The 21,984-nt window shown below is 38.5% G+C and overlaps 1 protein-coding gene across 4 annotated transcripts in view; it reads left to right on the top strand.

Annotated features, from left to right (window-relative positions):
• Positions 1-19,462, top strand: part of qkia (QKI, KH domain containing, RNA binding a) — a 65,918-nt gene extending 46,456 nt beyond the window's left edge. Inside the window, exons 5-8 of one of the 4 annotated variants that reach the window (XM_053509363.1) lie at positions 6,457-6,544; positions 8,213-8,485; positions 10,298-10,372; positions 12,556-19,462. In XM_053509363.1, coding sequence (XP_053365338.1) covers positions 6,457-6,544; positions 8,213-8,485; positions 10,298-10,372; positions 12,556-12,572 — 453 coding nt within the window. In that variant the 3' untranslated portion in view covers positions 12,573-19,462. Of the gene's footprint in view, positions 1-6,456; positions 6,545-8,188; positions 8,609-10,297; positions 10,373-12,555 lie in introns of all 4 variants that reach the window. The other 3 variants (XM_053509361.1, XM_053509362.1, XM_053509360.1) reach the window with 3 other exon arrangements.
• The last annotated feature ends 2,522 nt before the right edge of the window (positions 19,463-21,984 follow it).

The raw sequence follows: 21,984 nt of genomic DNA, 5'->3' as shown, positions 1-21,984 counted from the left end.
GATATTCCAGGCTTGATTGGGAGGCATTAAGGGATCACAGTGACAGGACAATAGAAACTACGCAGACTGAGTCGGAGAGTCTGGCAGACACGTGTCTTGTGAGGGTTTATAACGTGTTGTATTAGTCCAAATTCGGGATCGCTTAAATGTTTTCTTTTTTAAACACTTCAATCCTTCCCTCTTGTCTGCTTGCCTTTGCGTTCCACTACGGTGAATCCCGTATGTCGAGTTCATGCCAACATCTGTGCTACCGTTTCGATACCGTCCCCTGGCACTGCTGCCCTACATATTCCACGCAGACAAATCCTTTGCTTTTTATCCCCGTCTTTATTTAAATCATCCACCTCATACTCCCTAATTTATCTCTTTTTATACCCAGTATATACAGAAAAGAGAGCGAGGGAGAGTGCGCGAGCCCTCATGCCCATGTTCTAGGGTGAGGTAGGATTAGGTTGAGCTGAGTGATGTGATAAAAGAGAGACTTAAAAGAGGGTGAGAGCGAGACATAAGAGTGTTCTTCTTTTTTTGTCCTCTCGTTATAAGGCCTCTGGCTGTGTGTAAGCGTAGTACGGGGATATTGATGACTGAGCTGTTAAGCTCCCAGGTTGCCCACTGTGCCCTGGTGAAGGTGGTTAATAAAGCTCGTTCATCCCGCAGGGCAGGACTTCCCCTTGCTCTTCTGCACACTTTGTAGCTACAGCGCACCGAGGGGCAGAGCAGGGACAAAATGATCGAAAGGACTGATGAGTTAAGAACTTCCTCCACTTTACAAAACAAAGCCTAAGAGAGAGAACATCATGTTGAGGATTGCTGGGTATTTTTTTTTTTTTATTTCTTATCAGAAATTGACTTAAATTTCCTTAATATATTGTTAGAGACACTTTGTGTATTGTCTGCGTATACTGTATGTCCAGGGTTTTTTCACCATTCATCTGGTAGAAGCTGTGTCCTGTAAATCGTGGGCTGTGTCCTACAGATAGGAGGACGTTTTTGCTGAGAAATGAGCAAATGTTGTATGTTTTTTTGGCACATGAGCAGACACTGCAGCTGCAGACACACAGACACCACCTCTGTTTGTTTTACAGTAAGAAGGAGGAGGACGACCATGAGGCGCCAGAAAGGGTTTCAGCTTAATATCCGGTTTCGTGCCTCAGACAAATCCGCCAGAGCACGAGCCAAGGCGTAATGAGTCCTTTTTGGTGTCCTGCATTACCCAGACATTAGATGTGTACACGGATGTAGAGTTTTTGAACTTCTCTGGCTCAGAATATCGGTTAACTTTGAAGGATCTCGGAAGGTTGAGTTGATGAAATTGTTCAGTGGGGGTGTGAGCGAGAACCCAGAAGAACATGCCATAATTTTTATCCTATCCAGCTAAATGTTGCCGTTTGCCTTTTGAGTCTACCGTCAAGTTATTGGCACCCAAAACAAATTTGGTGCAGGTTTTGCGCCAGATGCCCTTTCTAATGCAACTCTTTGAGTTACCTTGGTTTGGGACCGGCACCGCATCTGGTGCATGGGAATTGAAACTGGAGCCATGACGGGTGAGTCGCCTACCACTGAGCCCCCCAATGCCTATCCTCCTCAGCGAAAATAAAATCTAAAAAATTCTTGCACTGATGTCAAATTCGATTGCGATAGAGTGCTTTCTAAGTCACTATTCAATTCCTTTCAGCTAGTATGAACCCATGAAGACTGACCCAGTCTGGTTTTTTTTTTATTTTTTTATTTTTTTTAGACACAGTCTGGAATTAAAACCTTGAGCTTTTCAGTCCTGAAATTGGAAAACCTTTCCAGACGGCGCCGTAGACATTGCATTCACCACAAAAATTTAAGGCCTTACTTGCTTTAAACAACACTGTACTTCTTAAATTCTAAAAAAACAACAAAAAACAAGAAGTGAACTCTTAAACAATACCAGCATGGTCTTTAGCATACAGGTTCTGACAGCACTACCAGAGGACGGCGCCCCCTTCCCGACTTCTCATGTGCAATAATGTCTGCTGTGCTCCAGCGCCTGCACAAAAAGGCCCCACAGATTTCATTGGATTCCTCCAGACAGGGCAGGTTAATTGACTGCCCTGTGCACGTCTCGGGCCTTTCTCACCCCATACTCATGGCGGTCGCATGCCAGGCAGAATTCCCCCTAGGCTTTTCCCAGATTCCTTCTCCCCAGTGACACTCGATGCTCAGTTATTCCTCACTCACTCGTGCTTTCTCTTCCCCTTTGTCGCACCGTCTTTCATTTTCTGTCCCAGTCTCTTTCCATCTTTGTTTCTGTATTTTATTTTATTTTTTACTGTCATATGCAGCAGTTTCATGCAAACACCTATCTCTATTTTCTGTTCCCACACCTTTTCTTTTCCAGTCATCTCGCTCAGCAGTTGACTCAAAAAACTACAAAAAAAAGGTTGCAGGTCAGCAAGAATTTTTTTTATCGGCTTTGGGACGTGCACAATGTGATAATACTGTGTGCAACATGGCTGAAAATGATAGAAAACATCCGTCTTGCAGTCCTGATACTAGTTACGCTGCTCTCTAGAGTGTAATTCAGCACAGGGTTATTTAATAACGGTATAGATTTTGGTTCGAGTTGCAGCTTTTTGCAGCGCAGACTAGGCTTAGTGTTGATTTGCACAGACGATGAAGGCGGTCTGTGATAAACGTGTAAGGAGTGGCAACATCTGGAAGCAGAGGCAGCAACACTGTAACACGTCTTCCAATAACAAACTAAGCTTGCTGTAATATAATTTAGCAAGACTCCCGCTGGGCAGAGGTTGCGAAAACGGCTCATTCGCAGCCAGATACCAAAGAGATGAGAACCAGTGAAGTAACCTGAACTTGGTGGACTGAGTGACGACTCAATCATCTGATCAAACAAGCCAAACTTTTTACAGATAAGATATACGTTAATAGTGTTGCGAGTTTAAGTTGCGTTCATCTCCATCTCTACATGGTTTCTTTAATTCTTTTCTTCATTCACTCTTCTGAAATCCATTTTAAAGCCTTCTGTTTTTCCACAAATCCTCTACAAAGACCTAGAGCTGTGTTTCTGCTATGTGTGTGTGTGTGTGTGTGTATACACTGGGTTTGATTAGTCAGGTCTGGTTACAAGTGTTATGAGGAGAAGCTTGGCGTCGAGGCTTTTTCACAGGAACGCACGTTTCACAAGTCCGAGTCGCAACTTCATTTTGATTAGCTTAAATACACAGTCAGAAGGACGTGTGCACGCTGAGAGACGGACGCACACAGAAACACACACTACACTACACTACACTATCTGACGCATTCCCTTACTCTCACACTAAGTGATGATTACTCAGGTTCTCTGGAATGCATGACTCCATGTTCATCAGTCATGCGCTCGAACCCGTATTCCTGCCTTGCAGTAACTCTGCAAGGCCTCATGGGAACTTTCTGGAACTTTCTGCAGGACCCCACACCATCACATTTGGATGTGTAATGTGCATTATATCAGGCTTACGTGCTTGAATTTTCTGTGAACAAATGCAAGGAAATGGAATGCTGTTTATATATATATATATATATATATATATATATCAGTGGTGTGAAAAACTATTTGCCCCCTTCCTAATTTCTTATTCTTTTGCATGTTTGTCACACAAAATGTTTCTGATCATCAAACACATTTAACTATTAGTCAAAGATAACACAAGTCAACACAAAATGCAGTTTTTAAATGATAGTTTTTATTATTTAGGGAGAAAAAAAATCCAAACCTACATGGCCCTGTGTAAAAAAGTAATTGCCCCCTGAACCTAATAACTGGTTGGGCCACTCTTAGCAGCAATAACTGCAATCAAGCATTTGTGATAACTTGCAACGAGTCTTTACAGTGCTCTGGATGAATTTTGGCCCACTCATCTTTGCAGAATAGTTGTAATTTAGCTTTATTTGAGGGTTTTCTAGCATGAACCGCCTTTTTAAGGTCATGCCACAACATGTTAATAGGATTCAGGTCAGGACTTTGACTAGGCCACTCCAAAGTCTTCATTTTGTTTTTCTTCAGCCATTCAGAGGTGGATTTGCTGGTGTGTTTTGGGTCATTGTCCTGCCACAGCACCCAAGATCGCTTTAGCTTGAGTTGACGAACAGATGGCCGGACATTCTCCTTCAGGATTTTTTGGTAGACAGTAGAATTCATGGTTCCATCTATCACAGCAAGCATTCCAGGTCCTGAAGCAGCAAAACAACCCCAGACCATCACACTACCACCACCATATTTTACTGTTGGTATGATGTTCTTTTTCTGAAATTCTGTGTTACTTTTACCAGATGTAACAGGACACACACCTTCCAAAAAGTTCAACTTTTGTCTCGTCGGCCCACAAGGTATTTTCCCAAAAGTCTTGGCAATCATTGAGATGTTTTTTAGCAAAACTGAGACGAGCCTTAATGTTCTTTTTGCTTAAAAGTGGTTTGCGCCTTGAAAATCTGCCATGCAGGCCGTTTTTGCCCAGTCTCTTTCTTATGGTGGAGTCGTGAACACTGACCTTAATTGAGGCAAGTGAGGCCTGCAGTTCTTTAGATGTTGTCCTGGGGACTCTTTTGTGGCCTCTCAGGTGAGTTGTCTCTGCGCTCTTGGGGTAATTTTGGTCGGCCGGCCACTCCTGGCAAGGTTCACCACAATGTTTTTGCCATTTGTGGATAATGGCTCTCACTGTGGTTTGCTGGAGTCCCAAAGCTTTAGAAATGGCTTTATAACCTTTACCAGACTGATAGATCTCAATTACTTTTGTTCTCATTTGTTCCTGAATTTCTTTGGATCTTGGCATGATGTCTAGCTTTTGAGGTGCTTTTGGTCTACTTCTCTGTGTCAGGTAGCTCCTATTTAAGTGATTTCTTGATTGAAACAGGTGTGGCAGTAATCAGGCCTGGGGGTGACTACAGAAATTAAACTCAGGTGTGATAAACCACAGTTAAGTTATTTTTTAAGGGGGGGCAATCACTTTTTCACACAGGGCCATGTAGATTTGTTTTTTTTTTTCTCCCTTAATAACGTAAACCTTCATTTAAAAACTGCATTTTGTGTTCAATTATGTTATCTTTGACTAATAGTTAACGGTTTCTGATGAGCAGAAACATTTAAGTGTGACAAACATGCAAAAGAATAAGAAATCAGGAAGGGGGCAAATAGTTTTTCACACCACTATGTGTGTATATATATATATATATATATATATATATATATATATATAAAAAAAATTGTTTTTTTATTTATTTTTTTTTATTTAAAGTGAAATGCTGCGTTGTATTTGTACACTACAGTCCTGTTCCGCTCGGGTGTCTAATTAACTTGTCACACCGTAGCGCTGACATTTTAGACGTAGTTTGGATTACGCCACAAAGCAGCACACTGCGTCTGTGAATGGAATTGTGTTTTTTCATTTTTTATTTATAGAAACAAAAACCAAATCAAGAGAAAGCAACAGGCGGTCTCTGTAAACCGAACGCACAGTGAGTTTCTATGAATTGGAAAACTAACAGTCTTATTCTAAACATCCTGCGCACCAGCTGTGGCCTTCCTGCTGTCCGTCTCGGGTTCCAGGCTTCTGGATCGTGATTTATTTTCTCCTGTATGAATTTGTACTTTATTATACTAGAATCGGTGTCTGGATCCTTTTTTTTTGGGGGGTGTTGGCTTAAAAGAAGATCTTTCACGTTTTTTCACGGGAACTAAAGCCTTGGGCTTATTCCTAATTCATGCATAAGTTACTGCCTTCTCACTCTGCACTGTTCCTCCGAGAGCTGCTGTGTTGACTCACTTATCAGAATCTTATTTTATATATAAAAAATTCACAAATTTTCCGTCACTTTTATTTGGATGAAAGCAGGTAGCAGTGCTTAGCTATGTAGCTCTGTTTATCTTTTTATTTTATTTTATTTTTTTATGGATTTTATACCTGATTCAAACTGTGGCTTGAGCACATTATGGTGGACCCTGATCTGTGCCTAGCCACGTTACATGCTGTTCATACTCCCCTAATGTACCGGGCTTTAGGGTAAAGTGTACTCAGATCTCAACCCCAAGTGTAAGAGCACACTGTCCTGTGCGGTCAGAGCGGATTATTTCCTTATTGTTTACCTACATTTATTTTAATTTTTTCTTTTTTGTTTAATGTAATTTTTATGCAGTCGTAATACTTAGAAAATTGCAGATCCCAGGTGATTCCCGCGCCTATTGTGTACTTGGTAATGGTGCATTTGGCCATATGCCTTTTTTTCTTTTTTTTTTTTTTTGCTGTGCATTAGATTCAAGACGGGAGGGCATGCAGGTATAATTGCTTCCATGTGAATAATTTTCCCTGCTCAAATTTAGTGGTAACGAACACGGTCACTGCAAGCGTGTGTATTTATACTCGCTTGGCTATTGACAAGTGTCTTGGATGCAGCTTCTGATTTTATTTTATAATTTTTTTGGTTCTCCTTTTACAGGCGGAAGGAGAAGACAACCTGAAGAAGATGCAGCTGATGGAGCTGGCCATCCTTAACGGCACCTACAGAGACACCAACATCAAAGCTCGTAAGCGTACTCTTGTACCACATGCGCATACACACTGTCACACTCGACTTTCGGCGTGTGAACACAGAGTCGGACATCGGGTGTGTCTCGGTCACATTCCGACTCGCACTGTCCTTCTGTCCATCTCTTCCTGTCCTGTGTTTAAAAGCCGCTCCGAATGCAATCCAGCAAAATCCCCCTCACACGCTACGTGATTTCAGCTCGCATGGAGTTTACAACGGCTCGTAATCACACCATGCTCGTGATAATGCGCAGGTTTGCACAGATGGCTCCACCCCTTGTCATGCATATTAATGAGAAGTACTGCTTTTAGAATGTAAAGTGGGGAAAAAAAAAGAAATCGTTAATATTCATGACTGGGAGAGTAAGCTGCTTTTTATTTATTTCTTTTTTAAATGTTTGCAAATGCTTTTACATTTGATTTTAGTTTTTTACTCATCCATGTGAAGGGCTTTGCATCTCGGGTCTGCCATGTTAAAAAAAAAAAATTGCCTTTGGTTTATTATTAAGAAGATTCGTGTGACATTGTGTCATTCACGTGGTAATGGATGACCTGCCAGATCTAGCGCTAGAGTAGTTTTACCGATCTCTGATAAGAACCAGTTCCTTGAGTTTTTTTTTTATTTTTATTTTTTTATCCTGGCTCAGTCCCACAAGCCTTTCCTAATGACACACGTGTGTGTGTGTGTGTGTATTATTCATCTGTTGGGAAAAAAAAAGACTGATTCACTTTAATAGCTGTTTACTCTGAGAATTCTCACCGGAGACGAGTATGTAGAAAGGTTACAGGGTTACTCGGCGTTTACGTTTAGTGCGCCCATACACCCTAAATATCCTGGTCCTTAAAATAAAAAAAATTAAAAGGCGATGTTTTATATTTGATGTGAGTTACGCAGCGTTATGCGGCAATAAAATGAAGTCAGCTGATGACATGGACGTACCAAATGACTCGTAGTCGCGTGCCAAAATGTTGAGCAGCAGCTCAGCATCACGCTCTGAAACATCCCCCTTTTCACATTGAAGAACCCATACTCTGCTTCTGTTTGACGCAAAACTTCGTAAAAAGATCTGCATTTTAACTGTTAGCTCGTTAGCGTTTTGTTATTCTGATGAGGAACAAAAGAGGACCGGTGATGACGACTTTTTCTGTTCGACTCGTTTAAACGACGACATGGCTGCCTGGGTTAGCCCTGCCCTCCACATGTGACAAGAGCTGTTTTGTTTTGAACCTGATCATGTGACTTGTGGCGTTACGGTGGTGATTGGTCTGCTTTGATATGTTTTATGCATCTGTTGACACTGCTGTTTATTTGTTTATCCTTGTGTTGTGCTGGTTGTGGGGCTTGTGTTAGTTTTGTGAGGGTTCACTGTTGATCATTGCATGAACTAATTTTATTTCTGTTTCTGTTTTTGTTTTTTTTGCCCCTCCCCTTCTTGTGTTTCTGCTTTCCTCACGTTCACTAAAACCCTGAATCCTGATCTGGCGCGTGCTTTCGCTTCTTTCTGTCTTTCTTCCTTCCTTCCAAACGATTGTCCTTCATATTTAATTCCTCTGTTCCTCCCTCATCTCTCCCTCCTGTCCTTCTTTCTTCATCTTTGCTTCTTTCCTTTCTCGTCTTCTCTCTGTCCGCTCTCTTACACCAGCGAACCTTGCGTTCTCTCTTGCAGCGGCGGCCGCGGCGGCTCAGGGCCCTCGGCTGATCGCCGCCCCCGCCGGTCAGGTGCTTCCGCCTTCCTTGCGCCCCCCGACCCCGGCCGGCACGCCCATCATGAACCTCATCCGTCCCGCGCAGATGCCCGCCATGCTGCCCAACGCCACCCCGACGCTGGTGCCCCCGGCGCCCGACGCGGGCATCATCTATGCCACGCCCTACGACTACCCGTACGCCCTGGCGCCCACCTCTCTCCTGGAGTACCCCATCGAGCACGGAGGCGTCCTAGGTAAGCGGGCGTGGGGGCTCGGTGCTTCAGGCTTTGGCGGGCATCAGGACGGCACCGCCGCAGCGTTTTACGGGGGCGGCTTGGACATGGCCATGTCAAGCCCCGCCCAGGACTTAGTGCAAGGTAAATACGTGCTGAGCAGCTAAGGCCTGGTGTTGGACAGGGGTGTAAGGACAGGTGTGTGTGAGACAGGTGGCGAGGACGCATCATCGTTTAAAGATGACAGGTTTTCCATCCGTTTATCTCCTGGGCTTTATTTTAAAAAAATTTTTTGTTCAGGGTTCTGTAGGGCAAAAAAAAAAAAGTCTGTGTAATGTAGGATTCCCCTGTGTACGTACACACACACACACACACACACACACACACACATCCTGTCAACATGCAGAGTGATGGAGACATGCTTGCTTGCGCACACACCTCTCTCTCTCTCTCTTTCTCTCTCTCTCCTGAGGCGTGTCTGCAGGTGGATCCCGGCTGCTGTTAGAAATGCGTTTCTCTGTGTCTCTGACTGTCCCCACTCCGCCGTCTGCGGAGTCCTGCAGCAGGCTCTCGTCACATCCGTCTGTCCTCCCCTCCTCATTCTCAATCTATGTCCCCGTCTTGCACACTGAACCTCTCTTTTTTTTTTTTTTTTTCTTTGCTTTTCTAAAACTCTTGTTTCTGTCTGTTTTCTATCACTCACACTCACTTTTCTCATTGTCTTTCTATCCTTTTGTTATCATTTTTTCTATTCCTTATTTCTCTGTATGTCCATTTCTTTCACTTTCCTTTTAGCTTTTTTAGTTCTCTCTCTCCCTCTCTCTCTCCTTCTTTGATTTTTTTTGTTGTTAATTTTGTTCTGTTTTCTCTGCTAAAGGTTTCTTATTGCTCTCTCTCACTGCATTCTCTCTGTTTGCATTCTTTCTTTCTCACACCCTCTCTCCCCCTTGCTTTCAGCCTTTCTCCCACCCTTTTTTTGCTATCTCTTTCTCACTTTTCTGTCTTTCATCTCTTACTTTTGTTGATACTCTTGATCACTTTCTTTCTCTTTTTTTTCCTTGCCTCTCTCTCGTCCTGCTCCATCTCTTTCTCTGACCCCTTCTGTCTTTGTTTCTAGTTCTCTTGTTTCTTTCGTTTTCTTCCCACTGCCCTCTCTCTCTCTCTCTCTCTCTCTCTCTCTCTCTCATATGACAGTTTAAACCACGTTGCCAAAGCAAAAAGCAAATGAATATAAAACTTGTTCAGATAAACAAACAGAAAGGGGAAATAAAACGCTCCTCAAGAGCGACAGTAAAGGGGATGTGAGTATCTCTCTCTCTCTCTCTTTCTCCCTCCCTCCTGAGATGAGAGAACTGTTCTCCAATTCACTCTGACCTCACAGGAAGTTGATCTCATTAGTAGAGTTTACAGCTCAGCTCTAAACGGATCTGTTCTTCCTGCCAATGACCCCGCCCCGACCCCGCCCCACCCCTATACCACCTGACCCCCCCTGCCCCACCCCTTGCCCACCTGTCTCAAAAACTATCAAACTTACTACTGTGAAATTTTGAGTGCTTAAAAAAATACACCAGTGCATTAATAAAGCCTAGGGAGTGTGTTTCCTCTTTATGTGATTTACAGTTTACATTTTATTCCTAGACCATGATGTGCATGTGTGTGTGTGTGTTTGTGTTAATGAATACAAGTCTGTAAAGCCAGACCAGGCACCTCCTAGGTGTGTGTGTGTGTGTGTGTGTGTGTGTGTGTGTGTGTGTGTGTGTGTGTGTGTGTGTGTGGGGTCTGGCTGTTTGAGCTTCAGATGATGTCTAACCTTATGGACCTGTTACGATCTAGGTGCAATGGCTACTAAAGTGCGGAGACATGACTCACGGGTCCATCCTTACCAAAGGATAGTGACCGCAGACAGAGGTTAGTTAGAGAACACACTTCCTAATATGTCTTTTTTTATTTTTAATTATTATTATTATAAAAAAATATATATATGTTCAATGCAAAAAAAAAAAGACAATCCAGAACATGTGGCGAAGGTGATTTGTACTGAAATGTTGTAATTTTTACCACATTATTGATGTACAGATGATACAAGGGGCGTTCATGTCAAAGCGAAACTTTTAATATTTTGCAAGTTAAAACCTTCCCGCCACACTAATGCACTCATAGAAAGGGTTTTGATAGGACTACCCGCTTCACATCGCAAAGGATTTTCCTGCAAAAACAGAACACCTTTGGTGATCAAACCAGTCCCTCTTTTTTTTCTTTACTCTTTTTTTTTTTCAATGTTCATGATTGCAGCACCCCCCTCCCCAAATACCAAGCCCCAGTTTGACTCGAACGCCCCTTGTGTGTGTATATTAGCACTGAAAACTCGAGCAATGTCTCACATTCCTTTACTGTGACGCTTTACTTTTAAAGCTAGGAATATTTATAATACTTGAGGTTGCTTTATTACTGTAGAGTCAATTATTATTTTTTTTTAACACATTTCATCCTCCTGTTTACCTCATCTGCAGACCTGCCAGCCGGCACGCTTTTCAGATAAGAACTGTCTGAGTCTTGACATCAGGTTACGCTGCTACGAGTTAAAACACGTAAAAAAAATAAATGAACTAATCGACATGGAGGTTTTAAACGCTTTACTGAAAGCTCCGCCCACTTTAGTTGTACACGAATAATTATTTGTCTCAATCCGATTTTCCACTTTAAGTGACGGTGAATGTAGGGACGCCTGCAGTCTTTGGGTCGATGTTTTATGAGATTATCTGCCATCTTTTCAGTTTATAGTCTGGTTTGTAGTCTGTAGTCGTTACTGCCACCTACAGGACTGGAGGAAAAAAAATGATGTTCTCATACAACATGACAATAAATCAATTTACAATACAAGTGATGTACAAATCGTATAGATTCAGCATTTTAGTTATAATTTACTGCTCTACTGATGATGCAAGTTCACCTTAGCTAACATTCGACATACAAAGTATAGACTGTGCGGAAGTTTTGACCCCATCCCCAGCAACTGTCAAGACTTTTGCGCATTTTTAAATTCAGTCAGCTGTAGGTTTTAAAATCAAAACGAGGTTTTAAGTTTTCGTGCTTTTTTTAAACGGGCGAGGTTCGGTACTTTTTCTTCTGTAGCGAGGATGATGAGGGTCCGTGAGCTCCGGTGTGAGGACGAGGGCAGATAGCGATCTCCTCCGAGTTGGTCTTAACGCAGGGCTGAAAAGATGATACGAATGTCTTTAGGTGTTTCGGAGGAATCACGTGGTTAGTAGCCGATAGTTCTAGGGTGTGAACTAGCAAAAAAACTACAAGTTCTCTCTTACTTTTCCTCATGTGTTGGCAGGTCTGCATCTCAAAAGGTTTTAATAAACACACACACATTTTATATTTATATATATATATATATATATATATATATATATATATATATATATATATACCCACACATGAAAGATATATGAGATGAATAGTATGTACGGTACTGTTATTTTATACTTTCTATTTTATAGGAATTGTATTTATGACTCCTGTACATAATTACAGAAACAAACAAAAATGAATAAAGAGGGAATAATTTTTCTAAGAAATAAACCGCTAGTGGTATTTATTTATTTACTTACTCACTTTATCTACTGTGCGCCTATTTTACAGTTACGCGTCTCTCTTAGCGCCCTGATGACTAATCGCTGTGTTGTAACACGCATTCCAACCCAAAAGATACTAAAACATAACTAGCTTTTTTTGTTTGTCTGTTTGGCTTTGGTTTTGGCGGGGTCACCGGGGCGACGTTAATGCGCACTTTTTACCTTTTAACGTTAATAACATCATAATTATAACAATGTGATTGCGGTTAAGGGAGGCGGGGCTGTGTGTTTGTTTTATTTTCTCCCTGGTCATGATGCACTTATAACCAGGTTCTAGCTGTGTGTGTGCGTGCGCGTCTCTTGGCTTACGGGTTTAAGGTGGATTTAAAAGAATGTTCATTTCAGTGTTCAAAATGATGTCATTTCAGTCTCTTTCTTTGCTGACACTAATATCCTTTCTATCTTTTTTTGTTTTCCTTTTTTTTGTTTTTTTTGTTCCTAACCACCTAGCCGCCACCGGCAACTAACAAATGACCTCTGACCTCTGAACTCTTCACCCAATGATGAGCCGCCCCAAGCCTGCCTGCTGAATCAGATTAACTGGTAATTGCCTTTTGCTAGCCTGTTGGACGCTGAGAAAACCAGAGGCACCTGTGACCCCTAACACACACCACAAACCAACACAAACCGCAACAAGATCTCAAACGCCTACACACACACAAACAAAAACAAACAAAAGTTGTGTGATGATTTTTCTACGTTAGGCGTTTGTGTATTGACTGTTTTTTTTTTCTCAAATTTTATTTTTCTCTCTCTCTATATATATATCTTTATCTATCTTTTTGTCCTCTCTCACTCCCCCCCCCCCCAACACCTGCTTGTTTCTTTCTTTTTTTCTTTCTCAGTAACTCACGAGTCAGATGATGTTATTAGTAGCGAAAATCTGCACTGAGTAGTTAATAAGCAATAAAAAAACTTACTATTAATAAGATATATTATTTTCCTCAGTAACATAAACATCCTCACTGACGCTCCATAGTTTAAATTCGGATTCGATCAGGATTTAGAGGAAATCTTCACCCAAAAATAATAAGAAAAGAACAAAAAGGAAGAAGGAAAGAAACCCCATGCACACACACACACACACACCTGTTTTGTGTTATTGTTATGTGCAGCTCTGTTTTTGTTTTGTTTTTTTCTTTTTATTTCTTCCCTTTATCAGCGCCGACACATTCTGGGTGCGTCTGAGTTGCATGGCTAAACTATAGACTGCTTTGGGGGGTAAAAGCAGAAGCATTTTCCCCTTTTTTTTTTTGTGGACGGGTGTTTTTTTTTTTTTTTTTTCCTCTCTTTTTCTATTTCTCTCTGTCTTATAAACATAAATACAAAACAGTTTAAGCTTAATCACACCTGCGAGGTGGGTGCCACGCTTAGCAGGACAGGACAGGACAGGGGTCGCGAAGAGTTTTCCAGAGTATTCTCAGTAAATCTAGGATTTTTTTGTTTGTTTTTTGGGCTGTGGAGATTTGGGCAGGAGGAGTTTCATGACTCGCCTACGCCACCCCAAACCACCCCCAGCCACAACAAATACAGTGCCTGAAGTTTATACTTTTTGTCGTTTGTTTATTACTATTTTTTTTTTTTTTTGAATGAGCTGTGAGACAAAAAACAAAAAAAAATGATTATAACAATAACAGAAAAAGTATTGTGTGCGTATTTAGCCAAAGGGTTACAGTTTATCTTTATACAATTACGTTAAGCGCAAGATGGGTTTTTTTTTTTTGTTTGTTTTTTAAAAAGTCTAGAATGCTTAAGGAAATGTGTGTGACGTGCCTGTGTACGTTTGACTTCTGGTCAAATCGCATGAAAAAGACAATAATCCTTCAGCCACTGTGCTTCAGCCTCGCTCGACTTAAACACTAAGAATCATGATTATGAATCAGACAAGGAGTTTCTGTACATACCTGTGTTTTATTAAACGTCATTTCCCCCTTCATGACACCCCCTACCCCCCCTGGGCAAACGTTTAATTCTTAAACCTTTAAAATCAGGACAAGTAAAAAAAAAAAAAATCTATTTTTCCCCCCTTTGTTTTTATTAAAACAAAAAAAAAGAAATCGAAAATAATTCCAATAGCGCTTATCCAAAATGTGTCCCTCTCTTTTGTCCCCCCCGTCCCCCCCTTAACACACAAAAAGTGTCATCTAAGTTCTCAAAAGAAAAAAAAAACAAAAAACTAGGATGTGAAAGCCATGTCTGCCTGTTCAAATTGCTTTATACATACATGATTCTATATATAAATGTATAAAAAAAACTAAACAAAAATGAATCTATATCTGTATACAAGTGTAGATAACATCGTTGCGTATTAAGATGCTGATACGATCAAAATTAGATACTTTTACAGGGTGCTGGAGAAGAAAATATATTTTTGGCAATTTTAGCTTTTTATACTTCACTTGCAGTTGTACAAAAAAAACTAAGGAAAAAAAACAAAAAAAAAAACAAGAAGGACAAAGTTTGAGTAAAAAGATGATTTTGCTCTTGGCGATGATGAACAGTGTTTTGTTTATTTTTTATTTTTATTTTTTTCTCCTGGTCTAAGCATTAAAGCGAGGGGAAGTATTAGAAATTTGTAAAAGAGGGACAAAAAGTGCCTTATTGATGGGTCTTTTTTTTTTTTTCCTCGTTTTTTTTTTTTTTTTTTTCTTCTTCCAAGTTACATTGTGTTCGGTAAAAATTGTGCGACACCGGTGCTCAGCACATAGAGAAGGAGAACACGTGATAAGTGTGGAGTTCGATCGATCGTCGCCCAGCTGTGCCACTCAATCTACTCTATGCAAAATAATAAAAAAATAAAAACGAGAGATATAGATATAATAAATATATATAAAGAATAGCAGTCATTTGACCAGCTAACTACGTGCCATGATTTGTCTTCCCGAGATTAGGTTAATGTTTTTCTCTCTCTCTTTTCTCTCTTCCTTCATCCCTCCCTCCTGTTCTTCTTCTCTTTATGCCATTTGAACAAAAGATTTTCTTGGTTTCTAATCTGTGTCTGTTCTCTATTGTTACTGTTAGAAGCAAACTGCCATTTAAATAAAAATAATTAAGATTTTTTTCTATTAAAATTTCATGTTACTTTTTTTTCTTTTTTTTTACATTATTATTTTTTAAATAATAAAATTCCTCAGCTGTTACGGAAGCCTAAAAAAAAAAAAAACTTCGCCGGCTCGTATTAAAAATTCGTCGGCTACTTCAAAGCATTTAAATAATTACAAAAAAAAAAAAACTTTACTGGTATTTCAGATGAAATTCCTTAATTCTATGGCAGCCTGTTTCATTCTGTCCTCTCGAGCTGTTACACAGGAAAGGTCACTTTGTTTTTGTTTGTTACTTTTCCTTTTTTTTTTTTTTTTCCTTGTGTTTTTTTTTTGTAATGAAATGCAATATCAGACTGGAGGTTTGAGAAGACAGCCCTGACTCAAAAGCAGTATTACGATGATAAATGCCCTCCGCGATGTTACTACATGCTGTCGGTCATGTTGTTTTAAAGGTCGATTTAAGTCCATCAGGTCTTTAGAGAAATCTCTTGTATTCTCTCCTGCCTGCCTAATACATGTATAATAATGTAATTTACAATCATTGTTACAGGTTTCTAATGTATTTTTCTAACTTCATTTTATATGTGTATTATAAAATCACTGTTCTGGCTTATTTTTCTTTCTTTCTTTTTTTGATGCCCACTACAATTTTTTTTTTAAACTCACCTCAGTTTTTGCTGTCTCACTCAGAAACTCGAGTCTCTCGTGTTGGGAGCGTTGCCTTTCCAACATTTAGATTTTCATTTCCTTTGCCAGTCTCTAGCTTGTTTAACTCATTAGCGACTTTATTAATTTTTATTGTTTTTTTTCCCTCTTGTCAAGATTTTTACATGCTTGCATTTAGTTTTCATGGTGTATGCTGTTATTTTCTTATTAACTCCTCCCCCTTGCCATTTATTTTAATAAAAATATTCTTAGTAAGAATTTTACTAACTTTGCTGATATTTTTTTTTATTTGTCGGTCTTGTGTTTAACCTGTTGAATGAATGTACTACTCTTGACCTGGTTCACGGACTAACACGATTAAAAAAAAAAAAAAGCGATAAAAAAAACAACAACAGAGATGAAGGAATCGCACTAACACACTGCACTACAATACACACACTTTTAACCTGCTTAGAATTACACTTATACACTGGATCTTGGTCATGGGCACACACTTACTCACTCACACACACACACACACACGCACACAATAACTGGAAAAGTGCACGGTCTGGTCAATCCTCACTTTGCTCTCCTGACTCGAACCCACACTTTCTGTCTCATACAAAACACACACAACTTTTAACTTGGGAGCCCTTAAGGCTCTTGAAACAATTAGTTTATTAAAATTTAGTTAATTAGAAGTCCTGTTCTGGAAAAAAAATCAACAACTGAGATTTTTTTATTCCTCTGTTACACTAAAGCAAATTTCTCAACAGCAGATTAAACTTACTTTCCTCTAAAAAATAAACAAGGAGCAGCAGGTTCGTTCCCGTTGTCACTTGCGTTATAGCAGTTGCAGACGGCCGTCACTTCACCAGCTCTTTCAATATGAAGCATTCAAATAAAAATTCACGTTCATTAATGAATTAATAAAAAAATAATGCAGTGAAGATTTTTATCTAAACGTTTCAGCTTTAACTTTATCAACCACTACAACCATTTTAACACTATTTGTCCCATGTGCGCGCGGTTACTATGTTATATAACGTGCTAATAAAAGGCGTTCAAGTCAAAGTGGGACTTTTGGTTGTACGGAATAAAAACTCCCTTTATTTCTCTACATAATCACATGTCCAAAAGTCCACACTTTTTGGACCCACAAAAAGATTACGCTCGGATACGCTCTTTTTGTGGGTATTACACGATTGGTCCCGGTTTGACTCGAACGCCCCAAATTTTTATAGGAAATTGACAAACCTCTGACAAGAACCCTGGATTATTATAGTGATTTCTTCTGATAACTTTCTGATTCCTTTAACACCACACGAATTTGCCGGCTACTACTAATGATTTTTTTTTTTTTAAGTGATAAAAAATCTATTTATCACTAAAGTAAGTTTGAATGTCTCAAAACAAGTTAGTTTTATATATATAGCTATAGAAGTCATTCCCTTATCAGTGTAATAAAAAAATAATTACATCATCTGATCGTTTTAGCTACAGTTTCAACCGCAGGATCTAAAGGTAGTGTAGCGCCTGCTGTCTGAGTCTCTTAGCATATTAAATGTCAACCATGATACTTTTAATCTTATTTCCACTTTAAGTTTTTAAAAATCCCTTTTTCCCCCCTTTTCGAAGGATTGAAACTTCTTATGAGTTAAGAAATAACATTTTCAAAGCGAGCACTTTAAAATAAACCCATGACATGAAAACACGACAGTTCGTCACAATTGTGCTTCTCTACGATACGACTTGGTAATCAGGAAGCTTTTCATCAGTGGAGTAATAAATAAAAGCTGCTGGTCTTTACACCGGGTGGATTCTACAGCTGACATACGGAGCGTTCCATCATATTCCATCACGGCGAATTCTCACAGCTCTGTCAGATTTCACACTGTTTCAAAATTTTCTCAGCAGGACGCCACTTACAGCAAAAATCCCCTTCATTTATCCCAGGTGCTTTTAGGACCCCTCTTCCCCCCCAGCGATTTTTGAGTGCCACGTGCTCTCGCAGGCCGTCGGTGTCGTGGAAGTGCCTTCCGTCAGTGCAGAGTCTATTTCAGCTTCTCGACTGCTGACAATAAATAAATATATATATTTTTTAAATTAATATAAACAAGCTTGTACTTGCGAGAGCTGCTTGTCTCGTTGCCATAGAGACAGAACGGTAGTTTCATCAACGTCCAACATGTTTATGAAATATTTCATCCTTTTCTAAATTTTTTTATTGCCTTACAGCTTTTTTTTCCTGTTCATTTGAAACCTCAAGCACAATTAATAACGCATACTAATTTGTTTTGGTTTGGTTCTCCTAATCCTGACATCAGTTTCTTCCTCTTTTTCCTTAAAAAAATCTTTAAACTGTTTCTTCACTAATTCACCAGCTGTCTCGACTGACGCACATGCAAACATTAACTTTCATTAATCTGTTTTTTGAGAGCCGCTTTAACCCACTGAGTGATACAAATACAGGTTTTAAAGAAATCTTTTTCCGTTATAAGTCAATTTCTGATCTAATGCTGTTTTAAAATAAATAAATAAAAACGCTCGCTTTAACGCCGCATAAGACTAAGACTTTAGATTGTAATTGTGTTATGCTAGATTTTTTTTTTTTGGCTTTTTTGTTTGTACTAGGGAGATTTTAAACTTTTGAATGTACAATACAGTAAACAAACCTTTAACTAAATCGCTTTTTTAAAAAAAAATTCCATCCTGCGCCATATGGCAACAGTATATTCTTTTATGTTGTTCCTGTTATGTTCTGTAAAAGAAAATAAGCTTTTCTTTATTTTTGTAACAGCTCCACTTTACCATTCAGATAAAGAAACAATCATTTCTTTACTGGATTGAATTGAGGGATACTAAAGCACAAAGAATTTCAAGCACTGCCATATCGCTCGCTGAAATATAAAAAGGGGGGGGGGGGGTTCTGTTATTCTAGGTTTTATAGATTTTCACGAACTGGGCCTCATTTATCAGGACATGTGTGAACAAATTTATTTGTGAAGCTTTTATTTACAAGAATATTTACACCAAAAAATTTAGAAATTCCTGCATTGATTGAAAGTTTGTGGAAATTTACATATAAGACGATTCAGTAATTTATAGAAGCCCTGAATTGTATTGTTTAGGCCCCTCCCAGTCATAATTTTTGAAGTAGTTTCTTGTTTTTTTTATTTTTTATTTAGGAGATACTGAGTAAATAAAATAAGGACTCTGAGTAAGCAGTAGTAAAGCGATACTGAATCAAAATAAGATCCTTTGTAAAAAAAATAAATGTACTAAATCGAAATCATGAGATAAAATTCAAAATAATAAGATACTGAGCCAAAATAGAGAGATAAAGTCCAAATAATGATTTGGTATTTTAAAATATAGTGATGCACAAGAATTTTGAAAGACTGAGATGTTGGTATCATGTCTTTCATTAGTACTGTAAATTACTGTATAAGAAGATTTACTAACATATGGAAGCCCCGAACCTAATGGTGCTCACGGGGTGGTTGGTTATTTTGTCACTATTTTGATTTGGTATCTGGCTCTTCTGATTTGCAAGAAATTGAGTGAAACAATAATGAGATACCAAATAAAGCTTGAGGAACATGTCAAAATACAGGCTAAATCAATGAGATTCAAGTGGTGGATGTAAAAAAAAAATAAAAATACTGCACAATATTGATAAATGAGGCCCGTTGATTCTCCTGCCACAGAAAGTCTGTGTTGATTTTAATGTTTGTTCTAAAATTCTAAAAAGGAAAAAAGAAGTATTTTTGCAAACAGTACGCTTTTCCTGTCTTGTGCTTTGAGCTGAAACCGAGGCGTCGTTTCAGAAAGTTATCGGACCATAAAGTGCCTTCAGTGGCTGTTCCATTCGACAGTCAGTAGCTTCATACGATCCACGCGCTACACTTAGATCTCTAAAAGGGAAGCGCTGCCTTTTAATCTGCTTTTTTAATCATCAGATGTGAAAACATTCCTCCTTGGACTGCAAACTCTAGTGCTTCTGCCAACGTAGCACTCAGGGGGTTAAAGACAAACTACTACTACTTCTACCAAATCTTAAAAAAAAAAAAAATTAAAAAAGCGTATTTTTAAAAAGAAAAAAAAATATGGGCATAATAATCTACTGGAGCTTTTACTTTGGTTTTTGTTTTAAATTTTTTACAATTTTTTATAATGAATGCATTTTTTGTTTTCTCATCCTTTGTATGATGTTTGAAGTCCAAAAGTGGAAAGCGATAAAGGTGCACTAAATCGCTGATTTTTTTTTCTTTTTCTTTCTTTTCTTTGTGTTCTAAGACAGTATGTAAAGTTATTTTTTAATCTATGTTGCTGCCTTGTTTTATAAATAGAAAATAAATGAGGTTTAGGGAAGAAATGTACAACGTGATATGTTGCTCATGCTGGTGGATTAAAAAAAAAAGAATACTGTGATGTGTGCAATAAAGTATTTACAACTGGATTCTGTGGTTGCTGTATTTTGGAGTTCTCAGACTGCAGTTTGGGAAGAGCTTTTTCATAAATCTGGAAGGTAAGGACATTATTCGGATATGATTTCATATAGTAGGTGGAAATATTCAGCACGTTCCACATCATTTAAACATTTTATATATTTCTATTGTAGTTTCATTGTATTGTAACTTTATATTTAAAGTTTTTATATTTTTCATTTTCTACCATTTTTTTTGTGCAATTTGCCTTTTGTGTTTTTATTCTATTTTATCTTTCTTTTTTACGTTACAAACAGTTGTATAAGCATTTCCCTGCATATCATTACTGTATATGGTTGTGTACATGACAATCACAGTTTGATTCCTGAATCTAGTTTAAAACATTACATCAACACCTTTAGTCTTAACCAGATACCTGGTTCTGCCTGAATAAAAAAATAGCAGGCCATTAATTATTCATATTTCTATTTGTTTAGAACATCAGGTGTATCAGGTTACGTCTCTAGTAGGCGCTATGGTTTTTAAATTTGCCTTTTTTAGTTTTGCTTTTTTTTTTTTTTTTTAGAATTTGCTTTTGTGTTTTTGTTTTGTTAAAGTATTTTGCACTTTGGGTCACTTAAGTTACCTTACTGCTCAAACTAGAAACACTAAACCTGCCACTATAAAGTTACGTTTAATCGTTTCTGAACTGGTTAACTTTTTTACACTTCTCTTCATTTCTAATATTTTTTAAACTATTAATTTTTGTTGCTTTCTTCATGTTTCACATAGAAATGATACAGGAACTTATCTGCATTTCGTAATAATTTATAATTATTATTGTTTTATCAAATACCAATTTTATTTGTCACGTACACAACCTTAAAGAGTACGATATGCTGTAAAAAACAAAACAAAAAAAAGCTTATACAACTGGACATGACCTAAACAGAAAGATTTCCCCACAATTAAATAAATGGCAATAAATTAAATAAACAAATTTTGGGCTGAAATTTAACAATATTTACAAAAGTTACCAAAATAAAATGGAATTAAAATAGAAGAGTATACATTATGCAGAATTGATGGACTGTACAGAGATAAATGTTAGTTATTTCAGAGTAAAACCGGAAGTGTAGTTTGTGTTTCATTAATATTGTTTATAAATCATTTAAAATATGTAAAATAAACACAAGTAATGTGTCCTTAGTAACAACCTACACTTGTGACCAAAAGTATTGAGACAAGTGTGTTGATGACATTATTTTAATCATTTTTTAAAAAAAATAATAAGTTTGTTATTTTTATACAGTGAAATTTCTATAAAAATTCATGTGCAGAGCTGGAAACCCCGACTTCAGAGAGTTAAAGTCCTGACTCAGGCAGTGTTTGTTCCAGTCATTAACTAAACCAGCTGATTCTAATTAACACAACTCTTCAGCCAGATAGACTCACACTACATTAATGACATCACCGCTTTTGTGCTCAGGGAAAATTACAATACAATACATTGTTTTTCACTTTTGTACAGTCGGATCTTGTATAGGTCATAATCCTTTTGGCCACAATACATATATGTTATGTGAATAAATTTAAACCTCTACAATGAATTGGCACCCCATCCAGGGTGTACTTCGTCTTGTGCCCCAAGTCTCCTGGCATAGGCTCCAGGCCCCTCCGCGACCCTGTACACAGGATAAAGTGATATAGATGATGAGTGAGTGAATTTAAACCCAAAGTATTAAACCTAACATTCT

Source organism: Clarias gariepinus, chromosome 13, assembly GCF_024256425.1.
Source record: "Clarias gariepinus isolate MV-2021 ecotype Netherlands chromosome 13, CGAR_prim_01v2, whole genome shotgun sequence".
Taxonomy (NCBI): domain Eukaryota; kingdom Metazoa; phylum Chordata; class Actinopteri; order Siluriformes; family Clariidae; genus Clarias; species Clarias gariepinus.
This window is presented reverse-complemented; position numbering and strand designations above follow the sequence as displayed.